This window comes from Sander lucioperca, chromosome 24, assembly GCF_008315115.2.
Source record: "Sander lucioperca isolate FBNREF2018 chromosome 24, SLUC_FBN_1.2, whole genome shotgun sequence".
NCBI lineage: Eukaryota > Metazoa > Chordata > Actinopteri > Perciformes > Percidae > Sander > Sander lucioperca.
The window spans coordinates 4044278-4058201 of record NC_050196.1 but is presented as its reverse complement, the minus strand read 5'-3'; the positions used below and the strand labels follow the sequence as shown (position 1 = coordinate 4058201).

Below are 13924 nucleotides of genomic sequence, written 5' to 3'. Positions count from 1 at the left end.
CCAACAATTATTTAACAGCTTAGTATTCTGTACACTAAAAAGGTACGTATAAAGGCTTCAGGCCGCCCAAATGTTATTGTAGGCCCAGTTTAATACGCAACTCAATTTTATACAATATATGTAGTAGGGGGTCCCTGCTCCATCTGTCTTTCAGTTAAGGGCTCCTTGCCTTAAAAACAAACATTGAAGACCTCTGTGCTAGACTGTTCTGTTGTGTAAAGCCTAAACTAAGATCAACTTAGCAGTGTGGCTATTCAAAAACTTGACTAAACAAACATATACAACAATATAGGTCTAGATAGCAGTAAATCAAATCAATACACGTACGTAACAGAAGTTGAACAGCTATCAGCTTTGCTTAGCTGCTGTTGCTATGCTAATGCTAGCCCAGTTGGTTACATTATCACAGGAAGAAATCCCTTGTTCTGCCTTTGTCAGAAAGCAAGGCTGGGCGAATTTTGGTTCTGAAGTTAAATTATGAATTATGTCTGTGGTGCAGTATCCCAATTGTGAAGGCTGGATGAAGGTGGTCGCTTCTGTCCTTGTATTTACGTAGCTTGGTGCTCACTTCTTTCGTTCTTCAGTTGTTTCAGGTTAGCTGGTAGACTTTGTCCATGTCAGTGATGCTAATTGGTTTACTCCAAGCAGGCACTCAAGCCATGTGCTAGAGAAGAGTTTCTGTGTCTGGGAACTTTCAGTAGGCCATGCTTTAGCTGAGAGCTCTCTTTTAGCTGGACCCCCTCTTGAGCAATGTAGTAAATGTGTTGCTCCTTCTGGTGTGAAGGAAGAGCTAAGAGCTACAAACAATAGCAGTTGTCGACTTAATAGTCGACAATAGCCAAATAAAGCTTTGTGAACCATTTTCTTTATTTCCTGAGCCCACTAGATGCTGCTTTCTGTTCAACAAGGGTTGAAAGAACATAAAAATGCCATGCATTAAGCTTTTTTCTTTAAACCAAGAGCACTTAGAAAATATAGAAAATGGTGGAATGGTGATGTCACATAAGCCGTCTTTATGGTTCTATGTAGGCTCTACGCAGAGCCTACGATGCAGCCTACATAAGTGGCCTACACTGTAGTGAGGATTCATACTTTTTCGCTAGTGAGTCTGTGTTGTTACAGCGTATCTCTTTAAGAGAATAGCAGAGCCGGTGTGTATGCGCGGGGAGTGTGTGGTAGAGCAACTGAGAGTGTGACAGGATAAGCCTCGGAGTACCGACTCCGACAGCGGTGACAGAGAAACAAGTGTCTCACCTGTGCCTTTTGCCCACAGTCGGAAAGCTGTAACACAAAAGGTTAACCCGTTCCTTGAATTCATGTTTATGGAGGAGGAGAACTCGAAAATAAGCAGGGGAAAATGCGACGCTACCAAGCTACGGCAAAGCGGACCAATCAAAGTTGTTGCAGTCTGTCTCGCCAAAATGCGTAGTTACATTTCTGGGGTCCGTATAGGGCTGCACGATATTTTGTTTCATAGTCTACATCGCGATGTGTGCATGTGCGATTGTCACATCGCAGGACGTGCAATGTTAACGCTACAAATTTGTTGCTGCTTGATAGAAAAGGAAAACTTGCACCGTTCTCCTTTGACATGATTGCTACTAGCCCAAGCCGACCCTTCACCTTTAAGACAGGTGGCCATGTAGGGAACATATGTATGTGGGACGTAAAGTTAGTCCTGCGGGGTTTGTTATGGGAAGTGAGGCTCTCGCGCGCGTAGAAAAGTACCGTAAGCGGCAGCTGCCACAGACACAGCGATGCTTTTTCAGGGGTCGTGAACCTACTGTAGTCAGTGTTTTACCTTCGCTGCAGACGAAATAGAAAAGACGAAATAAATCACCTGAATGCAACGTTATCACAACGTCTCCTGGCCATTATTCACTGAAGAGTAGTTGCCAGAAAGTTGCTACAAGACAGGCTAAAGCTAATATGTTAGTTAGCCTAAAGAAACAAGGGATATGTCACAACCAACGTTATAGTTCTGAGCCGCGAAGCTGGAAACAAAACTAATCTACGACATAAATCTGTGTTTGATATAATGTCATTGACACAGATTTGCAGATTCTGCATGCACAGCGAATCAGCAAACACAATCACCAATTCATCAAACAACCAAAGCCGGCCCCGCTAGTCGACCACAAACTGAAATTTAAAGGAAGCAACATGCATGCATTATTAATATCATTGACTTTAGCCTGGATTGACAGTAGATATGAACACAATGGTGCTTAAATGGATTCTCTTCTCTCTCTTTAATGTCCATGCACTGTAAAAGCTCTCATACAGAGTGAGCAGCTAAATGGATTCCCTCCCGCGTGTGAATTTGCATGTGCGTCTTTAAATTTCCTCTCAGTGTAAAAGCTTTTTTACAGGCTAAGCAGCTAAACGGATTCCCTTCCCATGTGTGCATTTGTATGTGTCTCTTTAAATATCCACTCCGCGTAAAAGATTTTTCACAGACCGAGCAGCTATATGGTTTCTTTCCTGTGTGGGTTCTAATGTGAGTTACCAATCGTCCAATCCCTTTGAAAGCTCTCTTACAGATTGAGCAGCTAAATGGTTTCTCTCCTGTGTGGGTTGTCATGTGATACTTTAAGCTTCTACTCATTGTAAAAGCTTTCATACAGACTGAGCAGCTAAATGGTTTCTCTCTTGTATGGGTTGTCATGTGTAACTTAAGATTTATCTTGCGGCCAAATCTTTTCCCACACTCGGAGCAGCTAAATGGTTTCTCACCAGCACTACATCTGGAATCACTGACAGGGACACCTGACTGAGGTTCTCTGGTCTCCTTCCAATCCTCACTATCATCAGTCTCAGATTCAGATGCGTCTCCAGTCTTGGCATCAGTATCTGGTTGTAAACGTGTATCTTGATACGTGTTCCTGGTTGTTTCTGGTCCTCCACAGTCCTCTCCATCAGCTTCTGTTTCCATCTTACCAACACATTTATGTTTTCTGAGCTGACGTGGCCTGCTGAACATTTTGTCACAATTACCGCAGCTAAAAGGGTTCTCTGCTATGTGGGCTCTCATGTGTCCACTCTCTAATAAAGATTGCTTTTCTTTGTGGATTGCCATGTGTTTATACAAACTGTAACGCACTGCAAAAGCTTCTTTACAGACTGAGCAGCTAAATGGTTTCTCTCCTGTGTGGGTTCTCATGTGTTCCTGTAAATTTCCACGCTGTCTAAAAGCTTTCTTACAGACTGAGCAGCTAAATGGTTTCCCTCGTCTGTGGTTTCTCATGTGTTTGTAAAATCGTCCCCTGGCTTTAAAAGCTTTCTTACAGATGGAGCAGCTAACTGGTATATTAGTTCTTGTGTGGGTTCTCATGTGTAACTTCAGATGTATCTTGCGGTCAAATCTTTTCCCACACTCCGAGCAGCTAAATGGTTTCTCGCCAGCACTCCATCTGGAATCACTGACAGGGACTTCATTGCTATTCAGAGAGTTTAAACCTGACTGAGGTTCTCTGGTCTGCTTCCAATTATTACTGTCATCAGTCTCAGGTTCAGAAAAGTGTTGCGTCTTGTCATCAGTATCTGGTTGTAATAATGTATCTTGATATGTGTTCCTGGCTGGTTCTGACCCTCCACAGTCCTCTCCATCAGCTTCTGTTTCCATCTTACCAACACATTTATGTTTACTGAGCTGACGAGGCCTGCTGAACATTTTGTCACAGATACTGCAGCTGAAAGGGTTATCTCCTTTGTGGGTCCTCATGTGATTGTGTAAATGTCCACTCTCTAATATAACTTTATTTCCTTTGTGGATTAGCATATGTTTATTTAAACGGTCACACACTGTAAAAGCTTTTTTACAGACTGAGCAGCTAAATGGTTTCGGTCCTGTGTGGGTTTCCATGTGTTGCTGTAAATTTCCACGGTGTTTAAAAGCTTTCTTACAGACTGAGCAGTTCAATTGTTTCCCTCTTCTGTGGGTTCTCATGTGTGTCTTCAGATGTCCCTTGCGTTCAAATCTTTTCCCACACTCCGAGCAGTTAAATGGTTTCTCAGCAGCACTACATCTAGAATCACTGACAGGGTCTTCAATATTATTCAGAGAATTCGTAGCTGAATGAGGTACCCTGGTCTCCTTCCAATCGTTACGGTCATCAGTCTCAGCTTCAGAACAGTGTCCCGTCTTGTCATCAGTATCTGGTTGTAAATGGGTATATGGATGCGTGTTTCCTGCTTGTTGTGATCCTCCACAGTCCTCTCCATCGGCTTCTGTTTTCATCTCTACAGTTTGTCTTTGACAAAGCTGTAAGAACTGTGGTTTCTCTTTATTATCTTCACTCTTTACATGGAGAAGAGTGAATGGGAACTTGGTGATATCAGCCTCCTCCAGCCCTTGAAGCTGCTCTCCATCCTGACTGATCCGGAGTTCCACCTGTTCCTCTTTAATGTGTGGGGGCATTTTGTCCTCCTGGTCCAGACTGGAGCTCCACTCCTGCTGATGTTCTTCTCCAACAATCACTTTCTGGACATCTGTAGGTAAAGCTGAAACACAAACAGCCATTAATGTGAATCTTAAAAATTACTTTACTAAATTGATTCCAATAAGGACACAGGTTTGTAATGACCTCATCTGCTTTACCTCTGATCCCCAAAGTCCATCATTTAATACTAAGTCCTTGCCTCGTTGCTGACTTTTAAGGTAAGAGCTAGTACACTTCCATTCTGAAAATTCATGCCTCCACTCTGCTCTCCAACCGGCGGTAAAAGTTGTGTCAGTCTGTCAGAAATTTACTATGCTGGAAGGTAGGAAAACTCTGCTGCAACAGATCAGAAAGGATGAGGCCCTGCTCAATTGCATGGTAGCCACGGCAAATGCTTAGGCTAATGTTCTGCTGCTTGACAAATTGTCTGTCGGAAGAAAGTGAGGCAGTACATTTTCTGACCGATAACCGCATCTTCTGAGCCATTCAACTGGGAAATAGTTTCTCGGTTTTGGAGGAGCGGAAAGCAGGTCTGTAGCTCCTCCTGTTTCACTTCTGCATAGCTGGTCATGCCACAATCGCTGTGCTGGACCAGGCAGAGTTCAGAGAGCCAACTCCCCAGCTCAAATGCTGCTGCCAACCGCTTTACCTCAGCATTCTTCTGGCTGCGCCACCAACTACTTTGATCGTGGGGGATCAACTGTCAAAAATATTAGAAAGAGATCCGCTGTTGTCTACTCTTTTTCAGGAGCCAAAGTTGTTGACATTTTTCAACGTCTTCCTAGTCTGCTTAACAAATACCAATCTGTGCAGAGAGTGGTTATCCATGTGGGGATTTTAAGCTTTCGCCAGTCCTATGATAACCCTGTCTATCTCTGGTCTCATTGCTAGCGACAGACGCGGGGTGTCCTGAACAAATCCGCCATTTTTAAATAGTTTAGCCAGCTGTGTTGTTTGTTTTTTTTTGCTGCCTCCAGCTTCTTTTGAAACTAAATTTGTCTCAATCTGAATCAAAAACAACACACATTCAACAGTTTCCTGCCGCGTCGCTATGACGACCAGCCACGCTCGCCTCACGCATGAGGCGGTACTAAATCTGCAATGGAAAAAGAAGGACGGGGCACCGCGGCCAAGTCGAGCCGAGCCGAGCTGGTACTAGCAGTGGGTAAGTGCCATATAAGTCTGCACAGTTGGCTCCAGGAGACCTACCCTTCACACAATCTAGTTTTAGAAACAATTTTAATCAGGGGTCAGAGCCTGAGGGCGCTGGGGGCCAAATGTGAGAAGACACCAGAAATGACATATATCCACCAGCAGATGGTGCTTATTTTTGAATGTGTGATGCCCTGCTACAACTATTATTTCTAGTGATAGTTCTATTATCTTTGTTACTATAACTGCCACTGTTCTATATACAAACTGCTATAATTATTGAATAATAATAATTATATGAATCATTATCATTATGAATGTTTCTGCTTAAAAGGAAGTTTTTCCTCGCCACTGTTGCACCAAATGCTTGCTCTTGGGGGAATTTTTGGGGCTTTGTAAATTATAGTGTGTGGTCTAGTCCTACTCTATGTGTCCTGATATAACTCTTGTTATGATTTGTCACTATAAAAACAATTTAATATAATGTAATTGTATAATAATATATACATAATACATCATGTAGGTACACCTACATGAGGATGCATTTTTTTTTTTTAAAGAAAATGGAATAATAAGGTTGCATTACATAATGACCAACAAACATCTGTTTTTATTCATATTTACTAAAATTGTCATATTTATTTTATGCATTTTAACATGAATCATGGTGACTCAAAATACATTTCGTAAGTATACAATTTGTTCTGTAGATTAGTATTTCCTTTCTTTGGTTCATTACGCGTCATTGTATTCACACACACACACACACACACACACACCATTAAGCAATCTGGGTTTTGCAAAGTTTGTATGGCAAACAGACAATGGTTGCACAGAAAAAAATAACAATATGGAACACTACATTATTTAAAATTATTTACTCTTTCAATGCCTTATAACAAACTGCTGGTCAGCAACTTGGATGAACATTTCTTTTACTTTCATTATTTCGAACCAGTTTAGGCTTACATGTTAGAAATAATTTTAAACACACTATCTGGAAACTATGCCTGTAACTATTCTGTAACTGCCTTGCACTGTACTCATTTCAATCCTAAAATCTCAGACTATTGACTGATATTGCACTATTCCTTCCCATTTTTGTATATATTTTGTAAAATTGTAAATTCTATTGTATTGTTATACTGTACACTAACTGTATTTTTTTAATTTCTTACCATCATTTCTGTTTTTATTCTTAATATGTTAATTGATTGAATTTTGCTGGACAATTGTCTCAGAAATAATTGCGATTAACAATATAATTGTCTTTTTTAGTGAAATAATTAATTACTTTTTCAAAAACATTAAATTTTAAATGAATCCCAGGATACATCTTTTGTTATAAATCACTGTTATGAGACCCAGATACGCAGGTTCACAGCCTACGAAGTAAACTACGCCTCTTAATTATCAAAAAACTTTATTTTTTGCTTGAATGAAAATAAATTAAAAATAGAACATTTATTCCCATCAATAAAAACAAAGCGTGAATCATCGGCAAAAACCATAGCTTTAATTTCTCTAGCTTTAGACAGCTACAGCCCATGATGTTTGGAGTTGCTGTGGCAACAAGTGACAACTGCCGCTAGCATAGCTTTAGCTTAACACTCTGACCAATAATCACCTCTATAATGACAATTTTGCACATCTAAACAAAATCAACAATTACCATCAACAGCCATGCCCCTTAGGGCCTTAGCCAAAGTTAGCAAACAAGTTGTTCTGTACAGATTAAAAAATAAAAGCACAAAACAGTGTGACCAATCTCAATAAAAAAAAAAGCTCTAATGCTTTAAGTGCAGTTATACAAAATAACCTTGATTATGTAAAATAATTGCGGTTAGATAATTGTTACTGGCCTAATGAAAACTATTTACAACCTAATTGTGGCATAGAATTACCGTATTGGTCCAAATATAAGACGAACCTGATTATAAGTAGGCCTATCACGATAGTCAATAAATCAATTAATCGCATGATAAATAAAAATGAGCTCAATCATTTTTCCGGCCATGATAATTTCCATTTAGAAGAAAGAAATACATACATACATACATAGAAAAGAAAAAGTCAAAATACAAAACTATAATAACCTTGGTTGCTACAGGCCCAGACATGCAAAAGAAAGAAAATACCGTGATATACTGTAAAACCGCCAGAATCTTAAAAAATACCGTGATACAAATTTTTGGCCATACCGCCCAGCACTAGTCACAGTGCTCACTTGCTTTTGTCTTTGTAAAGTATGAAAGTTTAAGAAAGGATGGTTCACATAAGAAAGGTTGTGATTTTTATTTTCTGCTGTATGCAGATACACTCCCCCACAAAATCACCCCAGTAATTTGAGAATGATTCATTATTTCCAACTAAAGCTATTTATGCCATTTTGTTAATATTACAGTATTTTTCCATACAGCAATATCACAGCAAAAACATAATCACGCAGCTCTAATAGCAATCATCAGCTTACCTCGATGGTTGAAACAGTGTGAGTATGTGTGGTCACTGTAGATCGAGTCCATGTTCATGTGACTTCTGGAACTTTCCTCTGCAAACTGCCAAACTCTCTATGTACGTAAAATCAAACGTCCGTCTGAGCACAGTTCTCCTCAAGTTCTCTCCAGTCTGTATTTGATAAAAAAACATGGAACTTACAAAAAAGGTGAAGAGTGTCAATGTCTTTTCAGCCCAAACATGAACAATTCAAACCTGTCCATCTCTCTGAGCCTCTTCACACAGAAACTAAATCTTTCAGATTTCACTAAGCAGGTATTTTTTTTCTGAAGCCGTTTCCATTTCTGCGGTTTTGGGATGCTGATAAAAAAAAAAAAAAACTTTTGCTCAGGTGATCAATACATTGTCAGATGTCATAAGTTATAAGAAGCCATAACTCTGTTGATATGTTAAACAACAATATGCATATTGATCGATCTGGTCCTCCCTCTAGGCCTGTCACGATAACAAATTTTGCTGGACGATATATTGTCCCAGAAATTATTGCGATAAACGATAATATTGTCGTTCTGAGACAATATTATCGTACAGCGGCGTGTATGTCCGAGCCGGCCCCCACCTGCAGGTTGTCAACTGTGTGGTTTGAAATGAAAGGGAGAAAACAGGACGACGAGTAAACACGGCGGATGTCGCTCATATACTTTTTTTTTTTGACGGAGCCTTAACTGCAAAGTGCTGCGGGAAACCCTGCAGACTAAAAATAGACGTATGCAGACTGTAAAATATATTTAGGAGCACCCGTGCAAATAACATAACATTAGGGTATTTTCACAGTTGCTGTTTTTTTCAGATGCGGTGGCCAGTAGCTCCCATGAACTTCACGATTTAGTTTTGATTTGTTTTCTTTCTGTCTTTGTTACTGGAGCACATTAGCAAGTGTCTCAGAGCTGCAGTTTTCGGCTCGTCGTGTTATGTTGCAGCAAGCAGTGTCTGCGTATGGTTTTGCAGTTAACTACGAATTAGGGCTGGGATGATTCATCGTCGTTATCGACATCATAGATTAGAAAGAGAGGTCGATTTGCATAGCGTGTGTCAATGCGTCGGAATAGCGGAAGATGGCAGCCCCCGTAAAGGCCTAGTGGCGACAGCGGCCGGCTGTGGTGTCGCCTCACGTTGACACTCGTTGCCGGTAGTCTTGGCCAAAAAAATAGCACTTCTAACACACTGCAGGGACCACAGCCGACGGCCAAGTACCACATACGTTCTGCGCACGCAGTACAAAAAACAGATAACGTTGCTACGATAGCCACAACAAACAGCGTTTGCTTGAGCAGCGTACATAGCCTACGGTCCTTCTGCTTCACTCCCCGCCAGGAACTGGTTACATACTGGTTACATTCAATTTAAAGAGTATTCATATGATTTTATGGATTAGCAGTGTTGTGAAATTAATAAATGCATAGTAACACTGGCCTAATAATTATGAAACTGTTTTTTTACAGTACATTTTTTATGTACTAATTCCAGATAGATAACACATTTTGTAATGTGCATCTGAGGTCATATTTTTTTGTTGTAACAATACATATACATGTAATACATTGTAGGCTACAAGCATTCTTTCAGACTGATATAAAGTAAACTCAACATTTGTGTGGCTGTGAGGCCACAGTGGTATTCACTGGGGGTCCGTGTACTTGGTGGCCAACGGATTTTCGTTTTGAAAGGAAAAAAACAAAAACGAAAAATGGCCAGTTTCCCAATTACCATTAGTAAATAGGAAAACAAAAAACGGAAAACAACCCATTATTCGTTCTTTGTTTTGATATTAAAAAACGGAAAACGAAAAACAATCTCGTTATCCGATTTTCTTTGATGTATTTGTAGATGGAACTCGGAAATTAAAATGTGTGTATAAATCTTATTCCTTTGTCAGATCCGTACCGCCTGTAAAATCCGTTCTGTGCACTGCCTGATCAGTTCTACGCTTGCGCGAACACCGGCAAACTTCACAGCTCTATGCACGCATTGGCGTAAGGATGTTTGGACATTCCCGGTTACCGGAAGAAAACATTAGACAGTGACAGTAGACCGTTATGATGGCAAAGATGAAGTTTACAAGGTGTTTGCTGGAGTTGCCTAAAGTATCTGTTAATGATATACGGAGGGTCGTCTGGCCATCCAGTACAACACCATGTAGCAAATTAAATAAAGGCTTCAAATTTTACGTTTCGTCATTTCTTTGCAACTTTGAAGGTAATTTGCTAACGCTAGCTAGCCTGAGCTAGAAGCCTTGCTTTGGTGTTATAAGTCATGACTCCGTCCTGCTTCAGGTTAACCATGTTTTAAATAAAGTTTAAGCATGTGTATACCTCTCACTGTGTTTGTACTTTTATGAAAGTATCAGGTAAAACAGGGCTACAAATGAGATCTCTGTGAGAGACCAGCTAACTCCTAGCAAACTATTATGTAGCTCAATGCTGGACATTTCACCCCTAATTCCGGTCACTTTACTGTATTTGTATTTGTTTAGCATTTGGTTTAGAAGCCTTTATTGGTGATTTTTTACGGTACAAAGTCCTGCTACATACGTACATAGCTAGCTATATATGCTCCACTATGTCGCATTAGCATGCAGCTACAATAGTTAGCTATGAGTATGCTAACGTTAGATTGTAGTGGAACGAAGCAGCACTTTCTAACGTCAAAAATCGCGGACCAAACACTACACAATCGGACATGTTTCAGCAGGAATGTGACCCGGAATTGGGGAGAATTTAACAACATTGCCAGCTAAGATGACCGTTAGCATGTAGCTACTATAGTGTTTACTGCCGTTAGCATGTAGCTACTATAGTGGTATACAGCAGTGGTGGCTGGGAGAGCTGTCATCCCATCTTCAAAAGGACACTTATGTACGTTTACACTTCATCGCATTAATAATAGACAGTCTATGGTTATTAGTCAAGACGAAGTATTAAAGGTAAAAACATTAACGTAAACAACACAACAACGATGTCGCTACACGGTTTTGGATCAGTGACAAGTTTCGAATGTTTGTAGCTATGACTATTGTATAATAAAGATTTAATAAAAAAAGATTTAATAAAAAAGTTGTAATGTTTGGTCGTAAAGTGTTGACATATGTTACTTATATACAGTCTATCGTGCAGGCAGAACGGATCGTGTACCGACAGTTACAAATCGCACAGGGACATTGTTAGTTTTCTACTACGTAATTATGCGCATGCACAGAACGGATCTTACAGGCGGTACTGGCCAATAAATGCTATTGAAGGGCGGGTCTTGAGTAACTTCCGGGTCACGAAAAAAATACCAATGCAAAATTAAGGAATACGACTTATACACACGTATTTTAATTTCCGAGTTCCATCTGCAAATACATCAAAGACAATCGGATAACGAGATTGTTTTTCGTTTTTTAATATCAAAACAAAAAACGAATAATGGGTTGTTTTCTGTTTTTTGTTTTCCTATTTACTAATGGTAATTGGGAAACTGGCCGTTTTTCGTTTTTGTTTTTTTCCTTTCAAAACGAAAATCCGTTGGCCACCAAGTACACGGACCACTGGGCCACCATGCTGCCCAAGCAACTGACTGTATTATTTACAAAGAAAATATGGCTAAAATTAGGTAAATTCACATAAACATTGTGCCAAAATTGCAAAACGTTGCAGTAAGTGAGCTTATTTCCTAGCTAAAACCCCGCTAAGAAAATATCCAGCACATAGATGCCACCTTAGGATACGTGAAACGTGATTTATCGTCATCTCTCTTTTACATACAGTTAAAGCAACCAACCAATATGCTAATATTTTTTAGTTTTAGTTTTGAGCGCTGTATCCCACTAACCTGGAAAAAGTTTTGGATTCTCAAGTCAGACATCTGCTGTTGTAAGCATCATTACAATAATAAAGTGCATACACACCTATCCTGTGTAACTTTGTTTCGGGTTTCCAAACGATATCCGACAGTCTGCGCTGACGACGGATCTCTTCGTCGTACTCCACGATAGTTTGTTTTGTTTTTGTTTTTTTTAAACTCTGAATATTTCTTCAGCAGCAGCAGTTCCTCGCTCGTTGACAAACTCTCTCAAATACCCAACTGAAGACATTGTTGCTTAATTACAGCTGAAATAACTATCTGCACTACGTTACAATACAGTCTCCTCCAGCTCACTCAACACGAGCATGCAGCTAACGCTACGGGCGTGTTGTGTTGTTTACTTCCGCTGGGTGTCACACTGTTTAAGTTCCGACAGTGGAACTGCGTGCGCTTTTCGTTCCGCTTTCAACTGACGGCATTATATTCAAACTTGTGTGTTTAACATCAGCAGAAAGGGTGTTCATCTACCTCACTTCATTTCACAAGGTCTATTTGAAGGCGTTTAAAGCTTCTCTGCTTCTGTCCCGTCCCCCGCTTTATTTTTTGGTAGCTGATAATGGGAATAACACTGGGAACTGGTTGTAAAGCCAACATGAAGCTGAAATACTGAATCACTGTGGATGCCGATTTGTTAATAGACTAGAATGTGTTCAAATTGATTACTGGATTTGATGAATCTGCTTTTTCTGAAAAACAGAACGGGCTATTTCTGCTTAAATTAATGTTATAGGCAGCCGGGCCTTTAATAACAGACCATGTTAAGGGACTGTTCGTTATTTATTTAAGGGGCCACAGGGGAAGTTTTGGGACCTTTAGGCTAAAAAGACTTGACCCTCCCCTTGCCAGTAATAATTTTCAAAATTATTTGAAAAAGTGGCATGACCCTCCCCTTATGTGCTAGTTTGCGCTTAGCAAAGATGTACAGGTGCCATTTGATTTTTTACAGCCATGACATACACGAGAGCATTCTCATCTTACACATCACACTCCTCTGTTATGGTGTGGTGGCCATTTCAGTAGATTTACTAACATTGTTGTGGAAACACAATAAGCATGGAAACTAAATGCACACTTTCTGCATTACTGCATTACTTCAAATACTAAGTTACTCCTCTAGTAAACTAGTATTCACCTGCACAATTCAACACTGGTTGCTACGGACTTGTCACTAGGCTTCGTCATTGTATATTTTAGCACATAGGTAAAGCTGCCGAAGCTGAACATTATATTCCAAAACATATACGTTTATTTTTAAAGCAGATTTTAAATTACATTGTAACAATTTAACAATTCGCCCTTATGAAATCCAATCGCGGCACGGCTGTCTTGGAACGCAATAGACAGACGGTGGCGGAATGCCCCGACACTTAAATTCAACTAAAATGTAACAGTGAACAATCAGTGTTGGACCTACAGTCTGTTGAGATGCCTCTCCAAACGCAGAAACAAAGCACAGTCACACCATAAGACACGTTGAGAAAAAAGATCTGTATTTTGCCGTAATCCAATGACACGAAAAAAAAAGTAATCCACAGCGATCAGCAGATCCACAAAAAGGTAAATAACACGGTGTATCCAGCAAGGCCTATAGGAGCGTCACATTCACCAGCCAGCTCCAAACAGGTGAACGAGGCCTCTCCACTTCGCCGTTTAAACAAAGTGGAATAAACGTATAAAAGTCCAAATCTACACAAAACCCGCAATCAATTAGTAAGCTGACATCACATTTATATACATGGCATTTAGGAAACCTTTATTGCAACGTTGGCACGGCAAGATGTCCAGAAATAGTGCAACAGTAACTTTCGTTTTTTGCGTCCTGCTGCTCCCATCGTCAGCCAGGTAATATTTTTTTACTAAAGCAGTATATGAAATCTCATGTATTACCTACCACTATTTAGTTGTTTTGTGTTATTTAAGATATTTACAAAATATCTGGTCATGCCAGATATAATTATTCCACTCAT

At 40.0% G+C, this 13924-nt stretch overlaps 1 protein-coding gene across 1 annotated transcript; it reads right to left on the bottom strand.

The window, feature by feature from the left end:
• Positions 1 to 635: 635 nt before the first annotated feature.
• Positions 636 to 12335, bottom strand: LOC116057793. The gene is made up of 7 exons (XM_031310384.2): positions 12001 to 12335; positions 8068 to 8222; positions 4247 to 4503; positions 3866 to 3871; positions 2737 to 2935; positions 1217 to 1281; positions 636 to 773 (listed from the first exon to the last, which is right to left on the bottom strand). The coding sequence occupies exons 2-7, from the start codon at positions 8123 to 8125 to the stop codon at positions 636 to 638; spliced, it is 723 nt and encodes a 240-aa protein (XP_031166244.1). The 5' UTR covers positions 8126 to 8222; positions 12001 to 12335.
• Positions 12336 to 13924: the final 1589 nt, after the last annotated feature.

Bases quoted from the DNA above. Each gene is read 5' to 3' on its own strand.
- LOC116057793 (XM_031310384.2), bottom strand. From the start codon at position 8,125: ATGAACATGGACTCGATCTACAGTGACCACACATACTCACACTGTTTC. The intron at 4,504-8,067 runs GTAAGCTGATGA...TTTGTGTTTCAG, and splicing joins ACACTGTTTCAACCATCGAG to CTTTACCTACAGATGTCCAG. The intron at 1,282-2,736 runs GTGAGAAACCAT...TTTGTGTTACAG, and splicing joins TGATTCCAGATGTAGTGCTG to CTTTCCGACTGTGGGCAAAA.